The 26,627-nt window shown below is 47.4% G+C and overlaps 1 protein-coding gene across 1 annotated transcript in view; it reads right to left on the minus strand.

Annotated features, from left to right (window-relative positions):
- Positions 1-16,580, minus strand: part of LIMD1 (LIM domains containing 1) — a 28,794-nt gene extending 12,214 nt beyond the window's left edge. The window contains exons 1-2 of the mRNA XM_032681015.1: positions 15,304-16,580; positions 4,942-5,043 (exon numbers count right to left, since the gene is read on the minus strand). Coding sequence (XP_032536906.1) covers positions 4,942-5,043; positions 15,304-16,438 — 1,237 coding nt within the window. The 5' untranslated portion in view covers positions 16,439-16,580. The remainder of the gene's footprint in view (positions 1-4,941; positions 5,044-15,303) is intronic.
- Positions 16,581-26,627: the final 10,047 nt, after the last annotated feature.

A 26,627-nucleotide genomic window follows, 5' to 3' on the forward strand; every position in this document is an offset into this window, starting at 1 on the left:
GGATTTGAACCATGGCAAAATCCCTTCAGCTCAGATCCCAAATCACTGCTGCCCTGAAATCTGGCCAGAAAAGGAACAAGTACTGTCACCTTTCTATAAAACTTGCCCTGCTTTTCTCATCTACAGCAAGCACTTCTTATGAACAACAGAATTTTTCACCAGTGAGCTGAGAGATTGAAGATAAAAAGTCAGCAAGAGCATAGCAGCAATTTAGACCAGCAGAAACATGCACTGATGAATTCTCTGTCTTCCGAACTGTACATCCAGGCACATCTAATCTTTCCTGACAGTAGACAGTAGTTTTGCTAAAAAAAAAAAAAAAGAAAAAAGAAAAAAGAAAAAAAAAGCATTTACTATGCAGACTCTGGCATGATAATTTTATTGAAGGGATGTTGAAGATGAATTATTGGCAATCCTTGCACTCTCCACTTTGAAGATGTGCACGTTTCTCAAGCATGTCAATTGGTGTAGTGGGTTTATATCCAATTAAAGGCAGTAAATTCTGCCTCCACTAGAAGAGATGGCAGTTTTTGCATCTGAAGATAACCATGCACATACATGTGCCGCAGGGAAATTCACTTGGCAAGGCTGGCTATCCTGCTGTCTGGGATTAAATCACACATGCAGAAAAAGGTGACTTTCTACTTGTAGAGTTACTCAGAAGTGCCAATAAAAACCAGGGCCTTGCTGTTCCCAGAGTTACATACCAATTCAGGACATGCTTATTCAAAATAATTAGCCCAAAGGCACCAAGAGCTGCACTGCTCTAAGTAGCCATGCTTTATAATCACTGCAGTAAGACTAATTAGTCCAAGCAGAGGGCTATGCTTACAGAGAACACTGCTTCAATAGCTTAGCTACCTAGTTTAGTAAATGACCCTTGATACTTCTAAACACAACTATGTTGTGAAATACTAAATAAAAAATATATATACCCAGAGGGTGGTAAAAGGCAGACAGTTATTTCAAGCTCTGTCACTGGAACAGCAGCCTCTTACCCCCACACAGACATGAACACTAATCTCAGCTTACAAAAAATAAAAAGAAAAGAAAGTAATGCAGTGATGTTGACATCAAAGGTTGAATTCTGTAACGTGGCAAACGTGCAAGGTTTCCAACTCTCCGCAGTAAGGGTCCAAAATCTGGTCCTCACTTTGGCCCTTGTGTTGTAGCTCAACATCAAACCTTCCTTCAAACCACGTTGCAATCAGTTCTTTCTTTCTGATTTCCTTCCTCACCTTCTGATTTCCTTCACAGCCATCTCTGACACTTCCCTTGCAACTTTTTTAGCTTTCAGATTTCCTCTGAGGACTAAATTGTTCAAGTACAAGTCCCTTATGCTCTAAATTACGCTGCTAGGAGAGCTAAAAAATTCTGTCAGATATAAGCCTGGTTGAATCCTAGAGAAAACACTAAAACTCCCCAGTAGGTTAGAGTGATACTGTCTAGTCAAATGTATATAATTTATAAGGTCTCCTTACTCCTAAATAGTAAATAACATCTGGAAACACTTGTATATTTCGTGTTCTGACGAGGTATAAAGTAGTGATTTAACTTAAATAGTTAACATCTTACAAAGCATTTGACAGCTACAAGTGTTTGTCCAACAAGCTGAAAAAAAAAACCCCAAAACCCAAGACGGAAACAGACACCTTGAGCTTGCAGGAAATAGTTGTATGTATTTTGGGGCCTTTTTTTTTTTTTTAACCTACTTTTGTGGCCCTTCTGTAAAGCAAATATCATTTATTACTAATCCTGCAGAAAGAGCCTGAAGTTTCTCTCCCTCTCTGCAAAAGGCTGCCTTGTTTGTGCCTCTGCCCTGTAACAAACAAGAAGATAAATGAGACATTTATGCCAAAGTAATAATTCTAAATCTGTTGTTTTGACCTCTAAGCCAAATTTTCTGCATTACATGCCATTGGCTCAGATAAAACAGTACATTTTTTTCCTGCCAACTGAACCCTGCAATGTGTGCACAGCTCTGTTCAACAAACTGTTCTATCATTTATCTCTGAACATACGTGTATTGGGAAGCAGAAGGCAGAGGAAATTTGGCACTATGAGATATCACTCCCCCCCAACCCCTTGTTTCTTAGACCCTCTTGGTTTTCTCTGTCAGGGAAACAAATGCACATTTGGACACAAATCCAACTACAAGCAAAATTAGAAATCCTCCCTAGAATGAAAACAGCAGGACAGTGGTTATAAATATCTGGAGGACAATATGCTTTACCTTAATAGGTAATTTTGTATATTTACTGGAGTAGAGGATAGTCAGTGTTCCATCGGAGCAGAAATTTTAGGACTGAAATCATGAGCAACCTTGACTTCTCAAAGTCAAGTTTGTCCTGGATGGTGTCCAAGATGAACTCCACTTGACCTTAAAAGCACTACTTACTTTTTAGCTAGAAACCAGAGTTTCCGCTAGACAGGCAACACTGTCCAAACAAATATTTATTTTTCTGGCAGATAAAATGGTCTTACCACATTTACTGCAGCGACACAGATGACAGGAAACCTGCAGAGAGGCATGTGTTCTCCCTGGGTGAACGACAGAGCTGCATACCCTTTGTCCCCATAGCAGCTGATGGTCTGTGGGACTGGGAAATTACTTCAGTCTGCAAAAGGGGGGATTCCCCTCGGGTACATTTCCTCCCTGAGCGCAGGGCAGGACGGCATGTACCAGCCCAGGCATCGTGAGTCAAGCAGCCACAACTCAAAGAGGCTTGATGAATCAGAACAAGCCAGGCAGCAAAGCCCCAGAGCAAGCGACTGGTGCATGAAGGCCATGCAGAGCGTGGGGGTAGTGCAGGAAACCCCCCCCTGCTCTGGATGGTTTCTTGCAAGCCTTGCCGCCCATCGAGGTGTGTGCACGTGAGGGAAACACCACTGCTGTGGGGGCCTCCCTCCAGTGACACTCTTCTTGAGAGTGCTGGGAATCCCATGCCACCACACACCCTCTCCTCCATCCATCCATGTCGCCCTGGCTGGCTGCCGCTGCTTCCAGTTTCCATCTTGGTACAGACACTGCCACAATGGGATAGACTTGAGCTTTCATGACTGGTTACTCTCCTGCACATAACAAGCTGAATTAGGCTCTCGCTTATCCTCCCATGACTCCCTTTTTTATTTTGTAGTGGAATACAGTATTTTCTACTCAGCTCCAGGTTCCCCGATCTTTTTTTCCCCTCCCTATCATCTTCCCTAGCTTTATTTTTTAATTTTACTTTCCATTTGAAACCCTTTGCCCCAACACATCTACTCAGCACATTTCTCAGTTACAGCCCGGGTAAGAGAGAAAATGGGCTTCACTTTGCTAACCTTACCTTAGCTTCTTTCCACCTTTCTAAATCTCACCTGACACCTGCACCTTTTTGTCTTGCACTGGAAACCTTTTGGAAAGGGTTGACTTTTAGAATAAGCAGCAAGTAGTTGTTCTTTCAACCCACCTCATTAAAAATGGGATTAAGCTAATTTTTAACCAAATACAGACAAACATAAACAGAAGTAACCATGGATACCTCTGCGATCACAAGTACCTTTGTAACACTGGTCTCCAAATAAAGGTTGTAAAATTCATTCTAAAAAGAGGATCTAAAGTGTTTCTTTCTAAAGCACCAGTTGCACAGTAGTAATGTTAGAAATTTAAGACAGCTCGAACCTGCTGCTGGATTATTTTTAACAAGAGCTTTGGGTACAAGGGCAGTTCAGAGGCGTCCCGGCCATAGAGGGTGAGAGGTCCCTGAAGCAAAGTCCTGGTTGCAGCCAGGAATCCTCTCCAGGGGAGGAGATTAATGAATTAATTTTGAATTAATTTATAAGAGAGGACAGAAGAGTGAGATGCTGACTTCTGAGCCTTTAGGAAACTGCCATTACATGCAAAGACCACTTTTTCTTTTCAATTTTCGGTTAGATGATGGTGAAGTGCTATACTGAAAACATAGGTGAGGCAGGGCAGCTGGTGTTGGACAGCTGGGAAATGAGCACAGTTCAAGGTTCAGCTATTATTAAAAAGCATACACATCTTTCTATATTTATTCCCACTTTACAGCTCCAAATAAAACACATGCAGTCCTGATGAGTTTACAACTCTAAATACAACCCAGGAGAAAAACCCTAGCCCTCATCTGGGAAAACCAAACTCATATATACAAAAGCAGCAGCAGATTATTTTTTTTCCTGCCACCACATACACAGCTACATTTCTAAAAATACACTACTAGCGCTGGAGTTAAACATAATAAAATAGAAAAAACACTGTCTTACAAACACAGCCACAATTTAAAAGCAGGTGGCCTGCTCCTCACCCCAGTTCCATTACAGACCTCATTGAAAAGCTGCTTAGGAGGATCCACACATTGCAGCATGCTGTACGCTCCAGCAAGCTTCAGGTGGGGGTCTGACAAGCAGCAGGGAGGTCAGCGGGGCCACTTGAACTATTTACTCTGTTTTTTGGTAGATTTCACAGGGCCCATCATCGCTGCTCCCAGCCTGATACCTCTGCACAATAACCAGTTCCACTGGCCTTCCCTGGGGTCCTCAGACTGAAAGGCCAGAATGGCTGTAAAGTCTGATGAGACAAAACCCTCCATGTGCCAGCTAAGGCATATTCACTGTCACTTTGAAAAAATACTCACGTAAGTAAAAAAAAAAATGTGGCTGTAACTGAGAGGCAGAGGAATGAAAACAACCATCCCCCATACCAGAAGGCAGAAGCCTGGCACAATCCAAAATATCTTTTCTACATGCCTTGCAACAATCCATTCAAAAACAAACAGCAACCACCACCACCACCAAAACATACAGCTGTGGCAGACTCCATGTGGCAGATAATTCAATAACCACCTTCTTTTTCACCCCCTCTTTACACCAGAAAAATGTCAAGCCCAAAGAGTTAGCTCCAGGGCCTGGCCCCATGGCAGGCCAAGCAGGGGTACTCACTGCAGGCTCCACAGGTGAAGCAGCTGTCATGGTAGAGGTTGCCCATGGCCTGGCAAGCCTGGTTTGCTCCATACACTCCCTTGCTGCACTTCACACAGGTGCCTGGAAGAGAGAACAGGGAGACAGAGGTCAGAAGTGGGACCCAAGGGGGTGTCTGGGATCACTGGTTGGGTGACAACACATATAGTTCATCATGGTGGCTTGACAGCTTAGGACCATGTGGTTCATTGAAGCCACAAGGCGCAGGTGACACCAGCAGCACCTGCTCTGAGAGACGCTGTTAACAGTGGTCACGACGGTCATCAAACCTCCACCGTGTAAGACTCTTGCAAAAAAATACACTGCACAGAACAGCCCTGTCTGGCTACAGTGGAATTTCCTTTCTTCTCCCTACAACCTTTATATACATCTAACCCCATTCAAAGACCCTCACAAAAGCCTGGGTATTAGTAAGTGGTGCTCAGAGCTGTTCACAGACCAATAGTTTCTGCTACTTATTGTATAAGATAAGCTTGATGGTTGCAACTGATGTGAGGAAAACACCTCTTCACTTAGCTCCCCCAGTCGTGTCTGCTGAAGGCCCTAAAGATTTCCCACTGAAACAGAGCTGGACTACATGACACCTACCTCTCTTCCCTCTATCAGTCACACAGGTGCTATCTACAAACCACCTGTCTGCAGACATTCCTCTCACCTCTTGCAGGACAAGGCAAGAAAAACGTGAGTTTTAAGGAGAGGATACCGAGCAGCCGAGCAGGGCTGACTCTCAGGTGACCAATGGGGTGAGGGAGAGCCAAGGAAAGCACATACAATCAACTTCTGGCTATAAACTGTCCCAAGTGCAAGCTCAAGCTGTTCTTCATACTCAGGCTTCCCTGCCACCACTGTTACCTAAGGACCAGGGTCAGCTCTAGAGCTCCAGACGGGGGAGATGACCACACTCAGCTCAGTTCCTTGCTGGCACAGCCAAGCACCTTTCCACTAGCACCCATCCTGGATGTGGGGCTCCAACCCCAAACCCAAGCTGGGCAGAGAGCACAGGATGAGGATTTCTACCTCATGAGGAAGCCTCTGGGACCCTCCAGGCCTACCCAAAGGGGCTGGAAATAGTACAAATGGGGCAGATGCACAGTGGGGGTGGTGGAGAGGGATTGCAGGGAGAAGGCTTTAGCACTGCAGATTTGCAAAGGTTTTTATGTGTTCACGTAGGACTTCTCAAATCTCACCACATTTCCATGTAAAACTATTTTGATAACAGAGTAAGAAGTAACAACGGAGTTTCATGCCCCCTACGCTAGAAGGATCTGCTCCCTCCACCTTGCAAGGAGAAATGCAGCAAGTCCACCCAAAACCACTAATGGAGGCCCGAGAGACAAAGTTGATTACCAAGGAAAATGACACATCAAGCCAGCTTACTCACTTCAGCATCACCCTGTGATTGCGATAGATCATTTTTGGAGCAGCATCACTCTTTAACTATGTCTAAATTAGAAGCTTTGTGTTCAAGTAAATAAACACGAGTCTACCCAAAAGGGGTAGTGTGAAGGAAAAATAGGTGATGTGTTTCTGTCTCTGATCCACAATGACTCTGATGTGACTTCACCTCCAGGTCTCTCCTTCCACTGCTGCTCAGTCTCATTCACCCTGACTCTTAAATTCCCTGGAGCAAGGGACTGTTGGTCACATCTTGCTCCTACTGGCCCAAGAGGAGGGACAGCATCATCTTGCTGGAGATCCTTAGTTATGCTGTGGTTAATAAAACGTGGCTTCTTTTGGGGCACCACAAGCTCCAGATTAATTGGAAAGGTCCTGAGAAAGTTAGGAAGAAATCCAACATGCTTACGACAGTGCTGAAAAGTAACTCCCAACTCTGGCAGCACTGCACTGGCACTACCAGGGTGAGTAAATTTCTTCCTGCATCTGATAGCCATGGCCATCAGTTTTCACACTCCAGGGATAAAAGCACTCAGGAGTCTTTTGCAGTAGCATACACACGGCTGCTGAAAGGCAGGTACTTGATTTTCCCAGATTTTTCCTGAGCAGACCTGGCTCTCTGTGCTGCAGCTGCCTGTGTGCATTCAACCAGCATGCTGAAAGCTGTCCTAGTGCTGTGCCAAGCCCCACTGCACTCAGAGTGAGAGTCCAAACTGACACAAACCTGGACAGAAGACTGCAGAGAATAATTAGTTACTTTGTTTTGTCCAAATCCAACCCTAACTGAAACACTAGCTTGGCTGCAGGCCCACCTCAGTACACAGACTGGCACCAAGTGAGCAAAACTTGCTAGTTCTTTTTGAACTGAGCAGGTTTATCTCATTTATTGAAAGAAACATTTAAAGAAAGCAAAAGATAAATCATGCAGGCATTAAAGAAAGATTAAAAAAAAAAGTCAAGGTAAAGATAAGAAAATTTGCCTTTTCAAATGGATGTGCTCTCCCAGGAATGCACACATTCAGCAGCAGCCTGAGTTTTTGTGCAATGATCTGACACAAAAGCTAACAACTCAAAATTCCCTCTTGACTACAGCAATGCTGAGCAGAAAGTTTTGAGACCAGAAAACCTGCCAATTTTCCACGACACTCACCAAGCTTTCCACAGAGCCAATGTAGTTATTGCACTGCAAGTGCTGCATTTTCCCCTTCTCCGAGCCAATGAGTGGCTGCTCCAGAAAAATTCACCAGTGTGCTCCTATTTCCTCTTTTCCACAAAGCAGCCAGGTGACACTGACTATGGATGAGCAGCAAGAAGAAGCAGGAGGCAGAAGGCACAGCAGCTGAGTGCAGACACAGCGCCCAGTAAAGATGCTGGCAGGCATAAGCCACTATGAAATACGCTAATGCAAACCCCATGGAGGGCAGAAATTGCCTCTGCTGTCTCCAGTCCACCCCATTAAGCTTCAGAACGTAGGCACTGCCCCTGTGGGTTCCCCAGTGGGACAGATGACAGTCTGGCCAGGCCCTGCAAGAGCTGCCCAGGCTCCCGCATCCGTACTGAAACCTTCCTCCACCTCTTGACCTATACCAACCCCATTATCTTTCCTCCTTCCTTTCAGTACGTACTCCGTTTCATCCCCTGATTAACTCTTTTGCCCATTTTTTAAAAATGTAGGCCCCTAAAACATAGAAAATAAAGTCATAGAATGAAAGGGCTTTTAAAATAAATTGACAATGTCGTCTGTAAAAACTATAATGTGATAAATTACTCAACCACGTAGTAACCAGCCATGCTATAAATATTCATCCATGTCCTGTGCCAAGGCTGACAAGTGAAAAATGGCATTATGGCACATCTGTATCTAGTTTATTTTCTTGCAAGTATTTGCTAAATCTCAGTAGCAAGCGGAATTACTCTGTAAATAAGTCTTTGCTTTTTCCAGATACAATATTCTGAAGTATTTTAAGCAACATACTTGAGCCTTCATCCCTGATTCTCAGCACACCTCCCTGAAAATGCAAAAAAAGGTGATTTTTATTGATTTTTCATTTCCTTTTGCCTTTTTTTTATAATTCACTCCTGCTGTCACAATGATCCCGTTTTTTTGGCTTCGGCTACGCAAGGGAAAAGCAATACCTGCTGCTGATGGCAGCCAGTCGCTGAGCTCAGCAACACCTGTGTGAAGCCAGCCCGATGGAAGGCAGCGCAACAGAGGCCACCTCCAACCCCATCCCACTGCAAAACAGGCTCTGTGCCCTGCTCCACGCCAGCTCCAACAACTATTTCCCGAAACAGTGCTGAGTGTGCTTTCTGCTAGCCAGGGCGTAGTGTTAAAATGTCAGCAGCATCAGTCCAGCCCCACATGCCGCTGACACTAGTCAGCAATTCCGGGTAATTTTCTTGGCATGGAGCAGCTTTTAGCAGAAACTTCTGCCCTCAGCTCAAAGCAGAGCGATCCTGAGTAGCCACAGCTCAGCAAGATGCCCAATTCCTGTGCTCGGTAACTTCGCCACACATAACAAGAGTTCATGCAAGCGCCGATTCAAGCAGATATGCCCTCTGAAATTACAGGTTTGAACCTTAGACAACGTTATTAAGAAGAAATGAAAGGTTTCTCTTTTACCACCAGGATGACAAATACATGCACGGCACCAGTAAATTCATGGCTGACTACACGAGCAGAATGGTAGCCAGATCTGGAAAGGGAAAGGGATGGAAACTGCTGATTTCGGTTCAGTTTCTGCCGGCAGGGCAGCCGGCCCCGGACAACAAAGAAATCTCTGTTCCCTTTTGCATCATGCGGCAAGCAACCGCCTGCGCTGCAGCTGAGTGTCTGAACAAAGGGACTTTTGGGGCAGAGCTGGGACCGAAAACACGCCCTGTAGGCCACTTCCCTGCACTTGCCATACTGCATCTCTGCACTGCAAACCAGGAGGGCTGTCACCAGGAACAGCCTCGGCTCACGTGACCAGACAAGTTTGATGCAGACCTCAAGGGCTGTCAGAAATGAAAGCAAACCCGGTGCTCAGTCTGAAATTTGAGTCCCACCCTCAAAGTTCAACAAGTGCATTTCCATTTACCACCAGACCCTAAGCCACTGGAGACATTTTTTCCTCCAAGCGTTGCTATTTCACCCTCACCAGAAGGAGTTGCGTTATTTACTATATCCCACTCACTAAAAATTCAACATAAGCCATGATGAACAGGAGCATTTTCTGGGGCTTGTTGGTATGATTTATTTCCACATGCCAGACAGCATCGATCTACAAAACACGAACACAGTTGTGCATTTTTCCAGCAGCACCCCTCTTCTTTCCAGCAGCATCCTCTTCTCAGCAACACCCAGTACAGCCCAGCTTTCCTATGCTCCTCGTTGGGTTTGCTAAGGCTGCTGCTTAATTTTGAAGGGCCAAATGCAATGGTATGCTGCTTCTGTGGTGAGATTTCACTTGCCGTGTCAATTTGGTCCCAGATAAGAGGAATGCAGTGGCAGGATGATTGTGGTGGTGTGGGTTTGCATATGTGGCTAATCCAGAAACAGCACTTGGAAGAGTAAGTCTGTCCTACCCCTTGCATATGCTCCATGCAAGCCACATTTCCACAATCAGATTGACTCTTCTCCAACAGATGTAACTGCCTTTTCCCCCTTCCTTACAGGAGACCGGATTTATGCCGAAGAACCCCCAGAGACTTTGCACATAAATACCTCTGGTATCACCATTCCCATCTGTCCACACATGCACAGAGCTAATCCAGTAGACCCAGAAGCTGTACCTTCACAAGGGTCCTCTGCACTAGAATGCTGCTCTGACACTCTGACAGGGAGGACTCTGTGAAGGGACAGCTTGTGCATATCCAGCCCATCTACTTATCCCAGGAGAACCAAACTCTCCACTTGTACACACGTTTCAAAGACTGTCTGCTGAGAAAAGCCTTCACCCTGTCATACACAATGTGATGCTCAGTTCTGCTTTTATTTCAGAATTTATCCAGAATCTGAACTCACCTCCCCGTGGCTCACCATAACCAAGTAATTTCTGCAACAAATTCTGAGTTACACACATTGCACGCCTTGCTATGCTGTTATCCGCTACTGTGCCACTGCTCTTGCTGAAGAGGTGATTTCAAGGCGATCTGGAGGTCCGGGTGAGATGGAGTTTGTGGAAAATCTGGCAGTTTGGTTCTGTTCACTACTGTGAACAGTGGTAGTAAAGATGTACAGACACTCTCTGCTCAAAGAACCACAGAGCTGGTAAACGCAATTTTTCTGTACCTTTTTCAATGCCATGTTCTTGACCCAAGACCTTGCTGTAGACCTTCATGTACACACTGCCAGTGAAGGACAAAAATGCCATCAAACTCATGTCAGTGACATTTTAAGTACCTTATAGTGACGTCAGAGATTATGATAACTCCAGTGCTACATGAATGAGGCTCCTTATTCCTTTCAATTCTCACTGCCACAGAATCCTGGCTGAAAGACTGACTGCTCCTCTGCCTCAACTTCTTCCTTTTTCTTTCCTTCTGATATATTATTCCTTAGCTTGCAAACCCAGCTGAGCTCCCCAGAGGAAGGGAGGAGAAGTGCATACTGCTGTAATCTTGAAGAACCATATTCCAGGCCAATACTTATTTGCTTGGTTCCTTGCAGTGAGATAAGCTTTGCAATCCGCACACACCCACTAGCCCAAGTGCCGTGATCCTTCCAGCTTTCCTTGTTCCACCAGGACCTGTCTCACCCTGCCTCCCCTCTCCTCTCTGCTGCAGGCAGGCATCTCCTTTCAGCTTTGGTACTCTCCCAGGAGCAGGTAGAGAAGGATGCCTCTGCTCATTCCCAGTGGAAATGATGCCGTTTTCATCACCCATCACATACAAAACAAACTCAGAGGAACTTTCATTTTAATCAGAAAATTCTCCACTTGTCAGCCCTGAAATGCCCTCGTTGCTGCCGAAGCATCCTGGTGCAGCACCATCAGCAGCGTTCCATAAAGTCCATGGGTGTGTTCAGCCCTAAAGTTAAACGAGCTGTGGTTTCAGTAGTGGTGAAACACTAACGTCACTGTGCACAACACTCTGAAAGAGTACTGCTGGCCTTTGAGCTGCCCACACCCATTCAAAGGTGCTGGGTCTCCACAGGGTTGAGTGATTCAGCTACTGCTCTGCTTCTGCCAAGGGGAAAAAAATCTGCAGGCTTTGCTATGAGATCTTCTCTGCCCGACTGCTGGGAAGCATCCCAGTTTTTCACTGCAAAACAAGATGCCCAGGGCCCTTCTAAACCCCCACAGCTTATCAGTTCTGCTGTAAGTACCAAGGAAGCCAGAATTCAACATCTAACAAACACAACAAGAAAAAATGGGTTTAAAAAGAACTCTTGGTAAGGGTGTAGATAATCCCCCATCAGGTGGAGATTTCCATCTAGCTATATGAAATAAGCACTGGTCAAAATGTCATGCAACATGTTACGCCTCTAAAAGCACCCATCTGTGCCTGCAGACCAAGGAACTGTGTGGTACCATGGGCTCTGCTAAAAGAGTCAAACCTCCCTGCAGACCCCTCAGCACACCTCAGCCAGGCCTCTCCTCTACCAAGTCACTTCCAGGCAGTGCAGGCAGATGCTTGGTTTGGTTATGCACCTGTCTGGATCTCACCTGAAAACTTATGCAGCACCAGTCCTTGGGATGGTGATGCTTCACTTAACTAAACATCTGGGTTGTGCTACTGCAGCTGTTGCAACTCTGCCATTCACTCCTGTTTAATTAATCTTCTGTTTCGCCGAGGGAAGATGAAGGCTGGTTCACCCACAGTAACACCATGGAAAATCAGTGGGATTCCTGCATGTTCCCTGAAAACAGTACACCAAAAAAACCCTCAATAAATCCTAAGCTGTCTTCCAACAACACCTCCTGGGGACACGGGGCCCCTTCCCTGCACAGGAACCAGCCTCTCCAGGGAGCAACTTCAGGTTTTCCCTCCCCAGGCTTAAGATCTGGATGATACCTGAGACTCCCTATGTCCTCCTTGACAGCCCACATAAATCAAGTCAGCACTTCAAAAGCCCTCATGGAGAACCCAAATTCCTCCACAGACACGTGAAGCCTATGCAGCTCACACATAGGTCACTATTTTAAAAAAAAAGGAGAAAAAGAAAGAGAACTCTTGGCTTTGTTTGCTTCTTTCACTTGTTACACATACCCTGAGCAGACAAAAAGCATTTTGCACAGCAAGCTGGTGCTGACAGATAACCAGGCTGTTACTCCTCAGTGGAGCATCCTACCTGTATTATGCATAGCCCCTAGCTTATCCTTTCCTAGCCTTTAATTTACAAACACACATTTTAACATAGTGAAGGAACAAGTAGCTCCTTTACTGTGATCAGAATTAATTGTTCATTGTAAATATCTGGTCCTGACTGAGACAGACTGAAGGACTGTATGTTAACATGACAGTATGTTAACATGAGACAGTCTCATCTTCAAAAAAATCTCCTTGTTACAAAAGCAGCACACAAAATTAGGAGAACTGAAAATGTTTTTGATAAAATACTTCAGTCATTTGCACTTCAGTCCTAGTTTAATTTCCTGGTTCCAGTGTACTGCAAAGCTGCTGCAATAGACTTCCCTTCACTGGGGAAAAAGTCTGCAACAAAACAAACTATTGATCCTTTTTATCACTATTACATAAAAGTATTTATTTTCCATCCTAAAGTTGCTTGCTTGAGGGTAGGACATAGCACAAATAGAGTCAGAAGACCAGCTAGGCCCTTTATTCCTACAAAGGAAGTAAGGTAACTGCAAAAAATGAAAATAAAAGTGAGAAATAGAGTGGGAGGAGGAGGCCCAGAATTAAAATACCTCAGTACTTGCCCCTTCCTGTTCCTTGGTCCTCCGCAGGGCAGATCTGCTGAGCCTTTCCCCACAGAACTGTGGCTCCACAAAACTTTATATCTTCCTCTGCCATGACTCCATTATTTCTTTTTTTCCTCTCCCTCTCTTCCATCCCAAATTTCTGAGACACTACATTCTGGTGCAAAACCTCCTGCCAGCAGGATGTCAAAATACCTCACCAGGGATCAGGCAGCCTCCATCCCTCCTCCCTCCCTGGGGCTCATGGGTACCTCAGCTGCCTGACCAGCCGGACTCTCTGTGCTGCTGAATTACTTCTGCTTCACTATAAATTTCCCATAGGACAAACGCCTCCTTTTGCCTCTAACCCTTATTTTGTGACAAGAATGTAAAAATAATCTAACCACTGACTGGGTTCCCCTGCTTCCTCACCCAATCCCCACGCACATTTTGGATGAGGTACGATCCAGACAGTTTACTTGCACCGTGAGGAGAAGACACACGCAGCAGGTTCTGTTGGAGAGACCCCTGACACGTCTCCAGTGGACCTGAATGCCACCTCCAGAAAAACATTCCCACTTTTGAGCACCACTTCCCACGAGACTGCTGTCCCAACCCCACCTCCATTACCAGCTTTTGTCCCAGCATTCAGTTGCCCCCCCAAGGCTCCTTGAGCCCATTCAAACCGCACGCTGCCCGCACAGGACGGAAAGTGCCCAAACATGTTTCCAGGCCAAAGCACCCTAAGTACAGCAACTCAACACATCACTTTTCTGCGACAGGAAAAAACTGTGCTTGCCCTGCCACAGGGCTGAATCCAGTCTCAGATACTAAACAAACGGCCCCAGCACAGCACTCTCCAGGCAAGTACTGCGGGCTGATGCCAAGACATATTTTGTTACGCAATTTGCAGATGGGCATTCAGTGGGCCCTCCAGCTACATCCCTAAAGTTTGGTGTGAAGCTCTTGTGTGGCTCAGACTACTGCTGAGCCACCTACTAACCCCACTGGACATAATCCTGTGTAACAGCACCTGTGCAGCCTGAGATACAGACCCTTCCTTGGCACCAAGCTGGAGAGGTTAATCTGTCCCTGCTTCTACTTCTGTGACTGCAGGTCTAAAACCATGAGGAAAGTCCATACACTAGACCTGTTCCTGTTGTTTGTTGAGCTAACTGTGGAGTTTTCAGCCTTCCCAGCAACTCTGGGTTTCCCTCTCCCAAAAGCTGAACTATTTTATCTGCTGTTAAATTGTAAAGTGAAACAGCAAGGAAAGGAAATGCTGAATTTGCCCCTCATCTTCTGCCATCCTGGCAGGACATTTAATATTCTCACTGGGAGACCCTCGCAGGTAAGTGGTCCCTTTTCACTGCCAAGTGCCAGTGATAACCTCTGGTGGTGGTCTGGACTCCTCGCAAACCCAAGATTGAGGGAAGAACATGCCTGTTTTTCTGCCATTTTCAGGATGCATCAATCCTTTCAGTGCTGATGGGAACAAGCTGCCAATCCTGGCAACTTTGGGAAACCACCACTCTTCCCATCCCCAAGCAACACCTCTTGAAGAGATCCTGCAAGCATACCTGGCTGTGGCCACCTCAGTGAGGGGTGGGTGCCACCAAGCCTCCCCTGAGCTCTGTGCCCTTCTCCACAACTGCAGTGTACACAGGCACAACTCTTCTGCAGGCTGGACGGCTGCCTTCCTGCCCACGCATGGTCTGGTCACATCCTTTTAATACATGGAGAACCAGGAGTACTGTCAAGAAAACTTAAGTGCCTCCCTGCCAGCAATGAAGGGCACTTCAAAATATAGCTGCTCCAGCTTCTTTTCAGCGCTGTCCTTCCCCAAAGCTGCTAAACTACCTCTGCTTTAAAATTAAAGAGGTAGGATTAAAGGAAAAGGTGTTGGAGGAGGAAGAGCTTCCAGTCCCTGTCATAAATAAAAGTTAAATAACACACCCTCCCTCTGGGCAACTGAAAGAGCACAACCAAGGAGAGCTCCAGGCAAATGCAATCCTGCAGGTACAAACCCTGCAGTGACACTTTGCAGTGAGCCCTCCTCCTGGCAACAGGTGGACTGCCTCCTTACCAAAGTAATCGGCCTTTGGCCGAGCATCCATCTCCTGCTCCAGGCGCTGGGTCAGTGCCTCCAGCTTCAGCTCGGCCGCTGATGGCCCCTGCTCTGGCTGTGGGAGAAGGGTCTGGCAGGGCAGCTTCACCTTTGCTGTGCTGGAGCTATCCAGGTGCCCGGAGTCTGACCGTGGCCCGCTCACGCCCTCCGGGCAAAGCGGCTGTGGAGCATTTGGAGCCACCAGCCCTCGCGAGGCCAGGCGTGAGGAGCCTGGCTCTGGGTTCACGCCACCGCCATTGGGCTTGTGGTTTTGCCCGTGGGCCACAAAGTGGCCACCTGGGCTGGGGTAGGCAGCGGCGTGCTGGTAGTCTGCGCTGGGGGCACTGGGTGCAGAGCTTGGTGGGTAGGGCAGCGAGACACCCTGGTACCACAGCTGTTTGCCATCTCCTCCGGCTTTGGGACCACAGGGCTCAGAGGGGCCTGAAAACCCCCGGGCGGGCTGCACCGAAGGCGTCGAGAAGGACGAAGACCGCTGCTGAGGCGCGGCCTCCTCTGGCCCTGCCGAGGGTGCCGGGGGGGTGCGGGCGTTCGAGAAGGAGGAGGATCTCTGCCCGGCTGGCGTCGGGTCACGGCCCCCAGCACCTCGCCGGCCCTCGCCGCCATTCTCCTGCCCAGGGCTCCCGGGCTGCTGCTCCCCGCGCCCCGCGCCAGGCTGTGAGCACCCCGCTCTGGGCATCCTGTCAGGCTCCGCTTCCCAGCCCCGGCGCCCGGCCTGGCTCCCGGGGGCCTCGGCACGTGCCCCGCTCTCTCCGAAGCCGCGCTCCCCTCCCTCGTAGGGCCTCGCTCGGGGCCCCTCGGCGGCGGGGGGCGGCTTGGCCCCCCGCGGCACCGGCGGGCTGGGCCGGGCGGCGTGGAAGGCGGCAGCCCCTCCGTTCATCGCGGCCATCAGCATCTCCTCCTGCTGCTGCTGCTGCTGCTGCTGGAGGTGGATCTTTGCCATCTTCGTGGCGAAGACCCGCCTGGTCTCCTCGAACTCGGGGTTGTTGCCGGCAGCTTTGTCCACCCGAAAGAGACCGTCCTTGGAGGCCTCGTACATGTTGAGGTCCTCGATGAACTTGCTGGCTTCCAGACCCAGGTCGTCGTACTTATCCATCCTGCCTGGCTTAGTGGGATGACCCCCGCCTTCCTCCTCTTCCTCCTCCTCCTCCTGCTGCTGCTGCTGCTGCTCCTGTTTCCCGCCGGGACCAGGGCAATGCCGGCAGCGGCGCCCGCTCCGTCCCGCCGCGCTCCCGCCGCGCCCGTCCCCGCGGGGGTGTGGCTGTGGGCGGGGCCAAGAGGCGGGGCCACACTGCCACGCCCTTGGACCCGCCTCCTGGCCACGCCCCCCCCGCGCGCTCATCCCAGCTCCGTGGGGGCCGCGCGGGCGGGAGGTCGAGGGACATCAGGCGCGGCTCCAAAGACGTCACAGGGTGTCAGAACACGCTTGGGAAGGGGTTGGGAAAGGAAGCAGAGCTGGGAAGGGGGCTTGGAAACCCATGCACGCGGTGGTTAAAGTCACCCAGGTGACCTCGTCCCACCTCTGGATAATATCCCTTTTCTCACCCTGCCAGCCCGGAAACCCTCCTGGAAAACCCTTGTAAAAAGTCACACCCGCCCGTCGTGAAGGAAGCCGGCACCCCCCCGTCCCCGCCGAAAAACTGTGAGGGAAATCTTCAGAATTATTGGAGCAATCAGTCTGTACAGTAGGAAATTGTATGAATTTTCTTAATATAGATACACATGCTATGCTGGATAGTCATGCTTAAGTGAGCACACCTAAAGGACCTTGGATCATTGCAAGGAGGACAACCCTTAACCTGAAGAATAAAGGATACCCCTGGATGCCCAAGGTAACATTGGCATCCCAGCTCTGCCGACACCTTTGGGAACCCCCCACCCTATAGATCATGATGTCATAAAATTATAGTTCCTTTCAAATACAGTGGCCTGTGTGTTACTTAGGGATGGGTCAAATCATGTTGTTTGAATGCTTGAAAGGTAAAAGAACAGGGTGTGAAAGTGCATTCGGGATGCCCCAACGTAATCAGACACCTCAGGCACATGATTAAAGACTTACCCTTGTGATTCTACACTTTGCATCCCAGGCTCCCTCCTCTGTCAGCATGGGCCAATTGCAAAATTTCCGTGGTAAAACACAGCTGGGGGTGCTCAGAGGTCGAGGGGGGGCTGCAGTGGGAACTGCTGGGCTCGGGAGAGCTGTGCATAGGGAGCTGTGGTACCTCTAAGTAAATTTACTGGTGCAGTTGATCCTACGGGCCCAGACACGTGTCCTGTGTTTCCAGAACTTGTTATTGTAATTCCCCCCCAGGCTCCAGGAGGTAGGGCCAAATGTTAAGGAATGTGGAAATTCGCTGTGTTTAATAATTGTGAATTGGGCTGCGAGCAAAACATCAGAAAAAAAAAATCTTCTCCCCTCTTTACCAGTTCCCTTAGAAAAGCGCTCCTGAGTGACTGAGGCAAAATCTAAAATATTCTGACTCTTCCAGTGAGTTTTGGCCAATGTGCTTAAAAATCATGGCACTGTGAGCCCCTGGAAAAGATGCCTGTCTTCTTTCAAAGCAACCTCTGAATTGGTTTGGTGCCTCCAAAGAGACTCCATGCTGGACCGAGAGGCTGGAGGCTTTTCCCTGCAGAAATAGCTTTAGGCTGGAGCTTGAGCTGGTAGGCTGATAAACTTTGGACTCACAAAAGTTAGCTCAGCCACAGCTGGGCTTATCTAACAGGGTTAGATAAGCGGGTTTATGGTTCCTAGGGAAGACGGGTGGATAGGAATCCCAGCACAGGGCAAAGCACAGCAGTGGAGCTCACCCAGTCCCCAGGACCTAGAGAAGGGGGACCCCAGCACATGGTGCCATTAACTATAGCCTGACACTTTTTTGAAGGATTTACGGTGTTGGAGCTTTTCAAAATACCAGGAAAATGTCCCAACTGTCAAAAAATCCCATCTATCAAACCTTTCCAAGCCTTCCTCTGCCCTGGGGGTGAGGGAAGGAGGGGTGTCTCAGCTCCTTCAGGCTGATCCCCACAAGCCCTGTTTCACTTTGGGAGAAGCTGGGTGCCTTGGAGGCTAAACGTTGCCTTGCACAAGCCCCAACAGCTCAGGAGGGTTCAGCCTCCATCTGGACATCTGTCATGCAAAGCACAGCAAGGCCCTGCCTGTGGCCGGGCCCTTTAGGCTGGAGTGGAAAGGGTTTGCCTCCCATTTTTGTGGCTGGGAGAGGCCACAGTAGCCCCCAGCAGCTGTTTCGTGCCAGGTAGGTGTAGGGTCAAGCCACCAGCTACCAAGAGTGAGAGTGACTACCTCTTTTGTGGGACATGACCAAAAACGTCGAGTTTGAGGTTAAGCTCAGATGGGGTGGTGAAAGCCAAAACAGTTTCAGTGTCTAAAGAGCATCCTTGGAAAAGTCTAGTTCAGCTCTGGTTTTGCTGGGCTGACTAGGAGACCCACAGAAAGGGGCTGAGGTGTGGGATGCCACCTCCCTGGCTTCAGGCTGCTTTTGGAGACCAGCTTAGCTGAGATGCTCTGTTTTCAGTATGACTGTTTTAATTTAAAATGGGGAGGGTCCAAAGCTAAAACACTAAGCAACAAAGTTGGTACTGAACCATGGATTGCTTGAGTCCATATTTGTGTGGAGAATGACAGAAAGGAAACAGAGCAGCAGGTAGATAAGGATGGGAGTGTGAGTCCCACCAGTGCTTTACTCACCAGAGGAATCTGCGACCTCAGTGGACAAAGAGCAATTGAAAAGGAAATTACACATCGCTCTTGCACCTTCTTGCATTTTTCTTACCAAAGTATGTGAAGTTAATCAAGGGGAGGCACATTGCGATCCAGCATATCAGAGACTCAGACTTGTGTGTCTGTTGGAGTTTTTTTCTTCAAACACACTGAGATGAGGCTGTTCATCCCTTTAGGAAAAAACCCTGTGGTGGAACAGAAGTGTTTGGGAATAGACATCTCTATTTTCAGCTTTCAACAAACAAACCAAGGAAGAATATGTAACTTCCCCTAGATCATGGGGTTTTTTTCTGACTTTCTTTTTTAAGGGTCATGCATACATTTTCTGCTATTACTTTTTATCTAACATCTATAAGTCCTTTTAGAGTCCAGCCCACAGGAGTTCACCATCTTGGGGTGGAAAGGAGTCGGGGGAAGCAGTCTTCTTGCCAAACGGCCGCTCTGGATGCTGCTGACCTTCACCAGCTATGTAAAGTACATTTCCTTCCTATGCCAAAGGATCAAATCAGCTGTCTGCAGAACAATGCTTGTGCAGACGACGTGGAGAAGGCTGCTGAAGCCCTTCACACAGGGAACCATCGCGCTGGGCTTGGCCTCCTTCCAGGCTCCTCATGCATGAGCAGACACTTTGATGGCAAGCGCCTTCGAAGGGGGATCAGAGCCAAGCAATTCAAAGGCATTTTGGTGTTGAATTCGCAACGCTTTCAGTGAACGCTAGGCAGCAAAATACCTTTGAAGTTTCGTGCTCAGATTTATTCTTTCTGTGAGATTTGGGCTAGAGCTATTCCCAAGTGAGCAGATGATTAACTTGAACTTTCTACTAGACTGGAGATGTAATACTACACTGACTTGCAGACCCTTCTGCTGCGATTAGATATGGTCTTGCACTTTTATAGTTCCTGTGACTTTTACAGCCCATGCCTATTAAGAAATTAAGGGGTCCACGATTGCTGTTGTAGCACAGGACCAAAATCTACATGCCGGTTTGAATCAACTTATTCTAAACTCTATCCCCTGAGGAAAAAAATTAAGAAAACATTCCTCATTTATTCTGTTTTTGTTCCTGTGGGCAAGGCTTACACACTGCATTTACTCATGCAAAATAATGCTGACAGCTTGTAACTCAGCCCCACTCCACGTGGCAATCGCAGCTGCCCGTGGGGCGGAGGGAGGCGGTGATTTGGGGAGAAGCAGCCCCTAGTGGTGTTCCCAGGTTTCGGCTCTACCTCAGTGGGAGTGCTGGGCACATCACCACAGCCTTGTGCTGGGGCGGCACAGCTCTCCAGGGCCGGCAGGCTGGGGCAAAGCACTGCCTGCCGGGGTAAACAGGGAAGTCGCAAATGAGAGCAGGGAGGGGATCATCTGTCTTTATTTTTTGCTGCCACGTTGGGCTCTGGACTCATATTGCAGAGAGATGGAGCAAATGTGGAGAAATCCAACCCCCCCCTCCCCCCCGATCATTTTTCTATCTGTGAGAAAACGCCCTCGGATTTTAAAGCATGACAACAGCTCGGGGCTGTATAGTTTATAGAAAAACATGATTAGGAGGTGTCTGGGTGCCAATTTTTAGCTAAATCTCTCTCCAAAAGCAACTATTGCATAGTCAGGCTGCCTATTTGCAACCAAACTGGTACAAGGAACCAGTGGCTGGCAGCACACCAGTTTCTTTGTGGACATTTCCAGGTCTTATACCTGGTGCCTGTCTCCAGGCCGTAGCTGTCCCAGGCTCTTTTCCCACAGAAACCTGGACTGTGGACACCACTCTGCAGTGCTTGAGATACATGCTCTGTGTGTTTTAGCAGGAAAGTAATAAGTGCTTCAGTGCTAGAATATAAACAGAGTGAGCAATTTATAAGGCAGAAGTATTTTCAGGATGGAGCCTCGCTTGGTTCTTGCAGGAGCAAAGGCGTTTCTCAGCTTTTTGGAAGGCAGTGCCACAGCATCTCTGAACTCTCGACTGAATCACAGGGGGAAACGATGAATGTTCCTTCCAGCTTTTTAATAGAGCTTTTCAATAAATGTGCCATTTACCTGCACCAGTCAGATGCTCTATACCAGGAGGATGATGCATCCAGAGGGCTGTAGGGCAAATAAGAGGGTGGAGGAGGAGGGAGGGATGGAGCAAGGTGACTGTAGAGGTGAGCCTGGGGGCTGCTGTGGGTGGGAAAGCTGGGCTCAAGCCAGGGGCCAGGCTGCTGGCTGGGCCGCTGTGGAGGTGGAGAGGCCAAACCTCAGCCTCTGCCTTCCAAAAGGTTTTCAGGAAACCAGCAGGGCAGGGCTGGGAGATGTTGTTCCTCCCCATGGCTGCCCCAGGGGCCCCTGCATTCCTCCAGGAGGCCTGCCCTGCCTTCTGCCTGCTCTGCCAGCACTGCCTGCAACCTGCCTTGCCTGCTGCCTACACATTTAACCTCCAAGCTGCAGGGGCAGCCTGAGGGCTGGGGGCAGCCCAGGTGCCCACCATGCAGCCTGGGTTGGTGCATACCCTGCCCCCAGGGTGAGGGCAGAAGTGGGTCTGTCCGGACTTGGATGTTTTGCTCCTGCTGTGGTACAAGTGCCTACTACAGGGCATGATCTCTACAGGGAATTATGTTAAGAGTATTAACCAACATTAATTTAATTAACACTAAGGGCACAGAAGGGCCAGGGCAATAGAGAGACAGCTTTCCACACTGTTTTTCAGCAGAGGTATGGATGCTTCACAGAAAGCTTTCAGGGTCACATTCCTTAAATAGCTACCACCTGCAAGCATCACTGGAGTGCTGCAGGCCCTGCTCACATGTGGGTAAACTGAGGCAGGGAAGGGTTACCTAGCAGGCCACACCTTGGGAAGGTAAGAGGAACCGTGGGGAATGACTGAGATACCAAACAGGAGTCCAGGAAGCAGCAGAGAGAAAAGAGGCTGCAGGTCCCCAAGGTGCAGCAGTTCTGTCTCCGTGAGGAAGACCAGAGTTGGGTGCCAAGCGCTTGTCTGCTGCTCTAGGGCAGAGAACAACCTTTACCTTCCTTTCTTCAGCTTCTCCAGGTGCCATCAGTGGTGGTGGAGACACTGCTCTCCCTTCGCCGTCTCCCCATGGGGCCAAATGCTTTTGGTGGCTAGAGTTGCACCAAAATAATGCAGATAGCTCTGTTGGTTTTCCTACCCCTGCTCAAAAGAATATGGAATTGTTTGTTTTCTCCATTTTCTACTGAAAAGAGCCTTTTATCAGAACAAGAATTTGCCTGGAGAATTTTCCAGCTCTGTTTCCCTGCCTCTTTATCAGTGCATTAACACAAACAGCACTGTGACCTTTTTAACCAACATATGTGGCCTTCAGTAATGCTGGGCTGGAAGCACTCCACAGGTCAGACGACATCCTGCCATCAGTCATCGGCCTCACGTGGCTTGGTGGACTTCAAGTGGATTTGCCAGATGCAGTCAGTGCATCCACCCCGTTCTTCTGTGCATGTCCTAAGAGAAGCTTAGGACTAACAGATGTTTTTAAATGCTCTTTCACATGGGAAAATTGGGAAGTATATGTTTTTATTGCACCCTTGCTATTTCATCCAGCCACGTGGATCTCCAGGGATGGAGACGTACTTAAGAAAAATATTCACTTTTAAAAGCTTCTACAGATTTTTTTTTCACAATACTTTCTTGGCTTAGCCAGTCCGGCAACACACGCTTGTATTTCTGTTTTGTGGCAATTAGTAAGATTTGCTAATTACACCGCTGTGTGTTTAAAGACAATTGATTTCCCTTTGTAGCAGAAAACAATTTCCTGTTATGCCAATTCTCTTAATCTTCATCAGAAACAAACCCAGGCTGCTGTTGCCAATAATGTGTCAAGTTCCTTTATTAAATCAGTCTCTTTTCTGCCCCGGTTGTGTGTCCTGTGTTTATTATTCCTGATCAGTGGACTGGATCACCTACAGCTGTTATGACTGTATGTATTTCGCTTCACATATTGTTGGCAACAAACACAGTTATTGAAAAGCAACTCCCCTTGCTCGGCAGCTTGTGCGTCTCTTCTGGCAGTGGGAAGTGGGTGTGCTGGGAGATCCCTGGACCTTTTACACTCGGTTTTGGCACGTGTAAAAAACTACTGGCAGATAAGGAAGTTCAGAGCCTTAGATGTGAGTGTGGGCCTTCCCCTTGCAGCCAGCCCAGAGAGCGTGGCTGTATCTAAGAGAGCAAGCACAAAGGCACACATTTCTGCTCACATAAATGTATAGGTTCTGTTTAGACTTATATTGAGGAAGACCAGGCTCCTCAAATAAAAAAACTTCTTATGCCCAGCACAAGTAGAACGTGAATATTCAACTCATTATACTTAAGCCTGTTCTGTTTATACATTCCTTTGCTGAGTGAGCAAGTCAGCTGCCCAAAAGGGAGACCAAAGTGGAGAGGCCCAGGCAGATGAGCACACAAGGAAATATCCTAGGTTTTCAGTATTATAGGGTACTTTTTGAGATCAAAACCTCTCACAGGTTTGGGCCATGTTCACCTGTTGACTTGGACTTGAGTTTGCAGTGTCTCATGGCCAATGTAAAGGCTGGCAGAACAAAAGCCATGAGGACTTCTCTCTGCAGTGTTGCTACATCCAGGCAAGAATACTCCCATTCAGAGGCACTAGCAACTTACAAAGCCAGGAAAACCTGTTCAAACTCTCTGACTACACAGAACACTAGAGCTAACTTTGTATGGGAGATGATGCTGGTTTACAACTCTCCAAGGTTTAAACTAGACCTGAACTTAGCCAACCCAAGGCTGACTTCAGTGAGAGAAGTGCCATGAGACTCAAAGGTTGTGTGTGATTCGAGGCCTCCTGGGACAGACGGGGTTAGTGCATTGCAGACTGCTTTGTGGTACCGGAAAGTCACATTATTCAGGAAAGGGGAAAAAAATCCCACCTTTCCTCCACATGTCAGGCAAGATCTCTTCTATCATCTGGGCTGCAGATGAGAGCTCTGATCCTGTTCCCTCCTGCACAGAGATAATACTCCAGTTGAGTTCTTCTCTGGCTATGGCTGAGACTTGCTAAAATCTCCCTGTGATCTACTGTGATCAGCTTCATTTCTCTGAGACACAACCCCCATTTCCATGAAAAAAATCCAAAACCCACAGTGTAGTTCCAGCAGCATTTTTTGAAGTGAAAGCAGATGTCACCTGGACTGACAGAAGTCAGCAGGATAGTGAGTATATTCACCACTCAGGTTCTGTGGTGATAGACCTGGCTGCACATTGAACACTTGTCTTACAGCACTGTCCTTTGATACAAAATTGGCTCACGTCATAATAGGAGAGGACTGAAGAAACACAGAAGCAGAAAAAGCATCCAGCAAAACCAGTGTATGTACTCTTCCGAGTCAGTAAATATACATAAATAAAGCCAATCCTGTCTTTGTAAACTGCAGTAAGTATTGCAAAACTACAAAAACCCTCCCAAACAAACAAAACCCCCAATCCTGTACTCATTTATAGCCAAGCTTTTAGAAAAATCTCATGTCCTGCAAACCTCCCTAGGGAGGAAAGACCAGCAAAGCACTAGTTAACATTCTTTCTGATTCATGTTGATTGTAACAGGTTTAGAGAGTAGGAATAGCTTTCTGTGAGGCTTTACACTGAAAAAGGAGAGACTGTATGACCTGCATTATCTGTGGAAATTCTCCCTCCAGAAGAAACAGGCAGGCTTTTCAAAGTCAATTCTGAGGTATTACTTTAATCTGGTAAGAGAGCACACAGAGCTGATTTCGCACCAAATCTCCATGTTTGGGCTCTGGTGAAGGACATGGAAAAATACATGCCCATAGAGCAACACTCCTGTATAGGTTTTTTTTCAAAGCACAGGTGGAACAATCTGGCTAGAGAACTGTCTTAACTAGTGACCTAAGCTGTAACAGTGCCTGTTAATGTGATGTAAAAAGCCCTACTGCCTTGCTCCAAAGCAGCACTGGCATGTCCATGTCACCTCAGTCACTGGAGCTGACTATGAAGCACTCATGACAGATAACACATTTTTCTACACAGTGGTGTCTTCCAGCACATTTCAGTGCCCCCATCACCCTAGCATCTGAGATCCTTTCTCATGAAATCAATGGCACTGGAAAAGTACTTAGTGACCTTTCAGGACTTTGCCAGCTTTTGTTTTTCTGGAATCAATGTTTGAAGGCTGGACTTTATCAAAATTTAGTCACATGAACCATTTTGGTTAGAAAGTGTGCCACTAATTATTTTTTAAATTTGAAATTACCAAAAGTAGAAATTCAATACAGGTTGGATCAGTGCAATGACCAATCTTCTATCACCTTGAGCCACAGGATGCTGAAAATGCCCCTTCCATGTCATGGATCCTTTTCTTGGAGTAGTTTGTCCTGGGTCCATCCCACTGGGTTTAGCAAACCTCCCACATCATCTTTGGTTCATCATTTCATGGAATAAGGACAGTGGCACCAACTCCTTTTTAATGTGTCCAATGAACACATTGCAATTTGACTGATTGCCCACTGGCACCTTCCTTCTCACTTCTCAAGTATCCCCCTTCCAGATTTAAAACTCCCGTGCTATTTACCCTCTGAACTCTTCAAGAGGACACAATCTGTGGTAATACCAGCATAAAGATGCTGTGTGACACAAATAACAACTGTTAAATAAACGAGACTTCTGTGATAAGTTATTTTACAAAGGCTTAGTAACAGGCTACAGCCTGTGTATGATTACCAGGTCCATCTAGGCACAGAGGAAACCAGTGAGTTACAATTATTGTAAGACAAATGGCAGTCACGCTTCAGAGCAGGTCAACCTTGTAAGAAAAGTCAGCAGCTGCCAGGACAACTGCACAGCTCTGCAGCTGGCACCTCTGCCGTCTTTCAAACATACACTTACCAGGGGATTAGGCTCTGTCACACTGCCTGCATCATCTCTCTCACTCACTTTTTCACCACCTTTTTTGTATCCTCTAGACCACACTGAATTACAACTTACTGTAAACACACTGGCATGGTTTCTGACCGTATACTTTTTGTGCGATTTCTGTTCACTACCTTTCCTTTTTTAGCCTGTACAAATCCATTCCTTATTTTGATTTTTGCCTGAATCACCAACTGACATCTACAATTTACTTCCTCAGGCAAGAGCAAATACCCACAAGTGCTAACAGCAATAAACACTGTGGGCTGCTGCCCGGCCCTGCAGTGACTGAAGCTTTTGTTTAAAGGCACCACAGGGCTGCTGGGCTTACAACATCTTTCTGCATCCTTGTAAATTTTAAAAGTTTTTATTTACACCAAACATGTCACCTTTCCCCCAAAGAAAAACTCTGTTAAAATGGTTCCACAGGGTGTGTTAAGCTTTTATACAGAACAGAAAAAAAAAAAGCAGGACTGTGCTGTGCCACAGATTTTACTTTAAAGGATCCCTTTCATAGACCTTTTAGGCGCTTCTGAACAGGAGTTTTATGAATTTATAACAACATATATGTCAGGCAGACACTGGAATTCAAATTATTTTAACTCAAACTAAAGGCCTGTGTTTGAATGTCTGAATGCATTCCTTTGTGGCTCAGAT

The sequence above is a fragment of the Chiroxiphia lanceolata genome, chromosome 1, assembly GCF_009829145.1.
Source record: "Chiroxiphia lanceolata isolate bChiLan1 chromosome 1, bChiLan1.pri, whole genome shotgun sequence".
Taxonomy (NCBI): domain Eukaryota; kingdom Metazoa; phylum Chordata; class Aves; order Passeriformes; family Pipridae; genus Chiroxiphia; species Chiroxiphia lanceolata.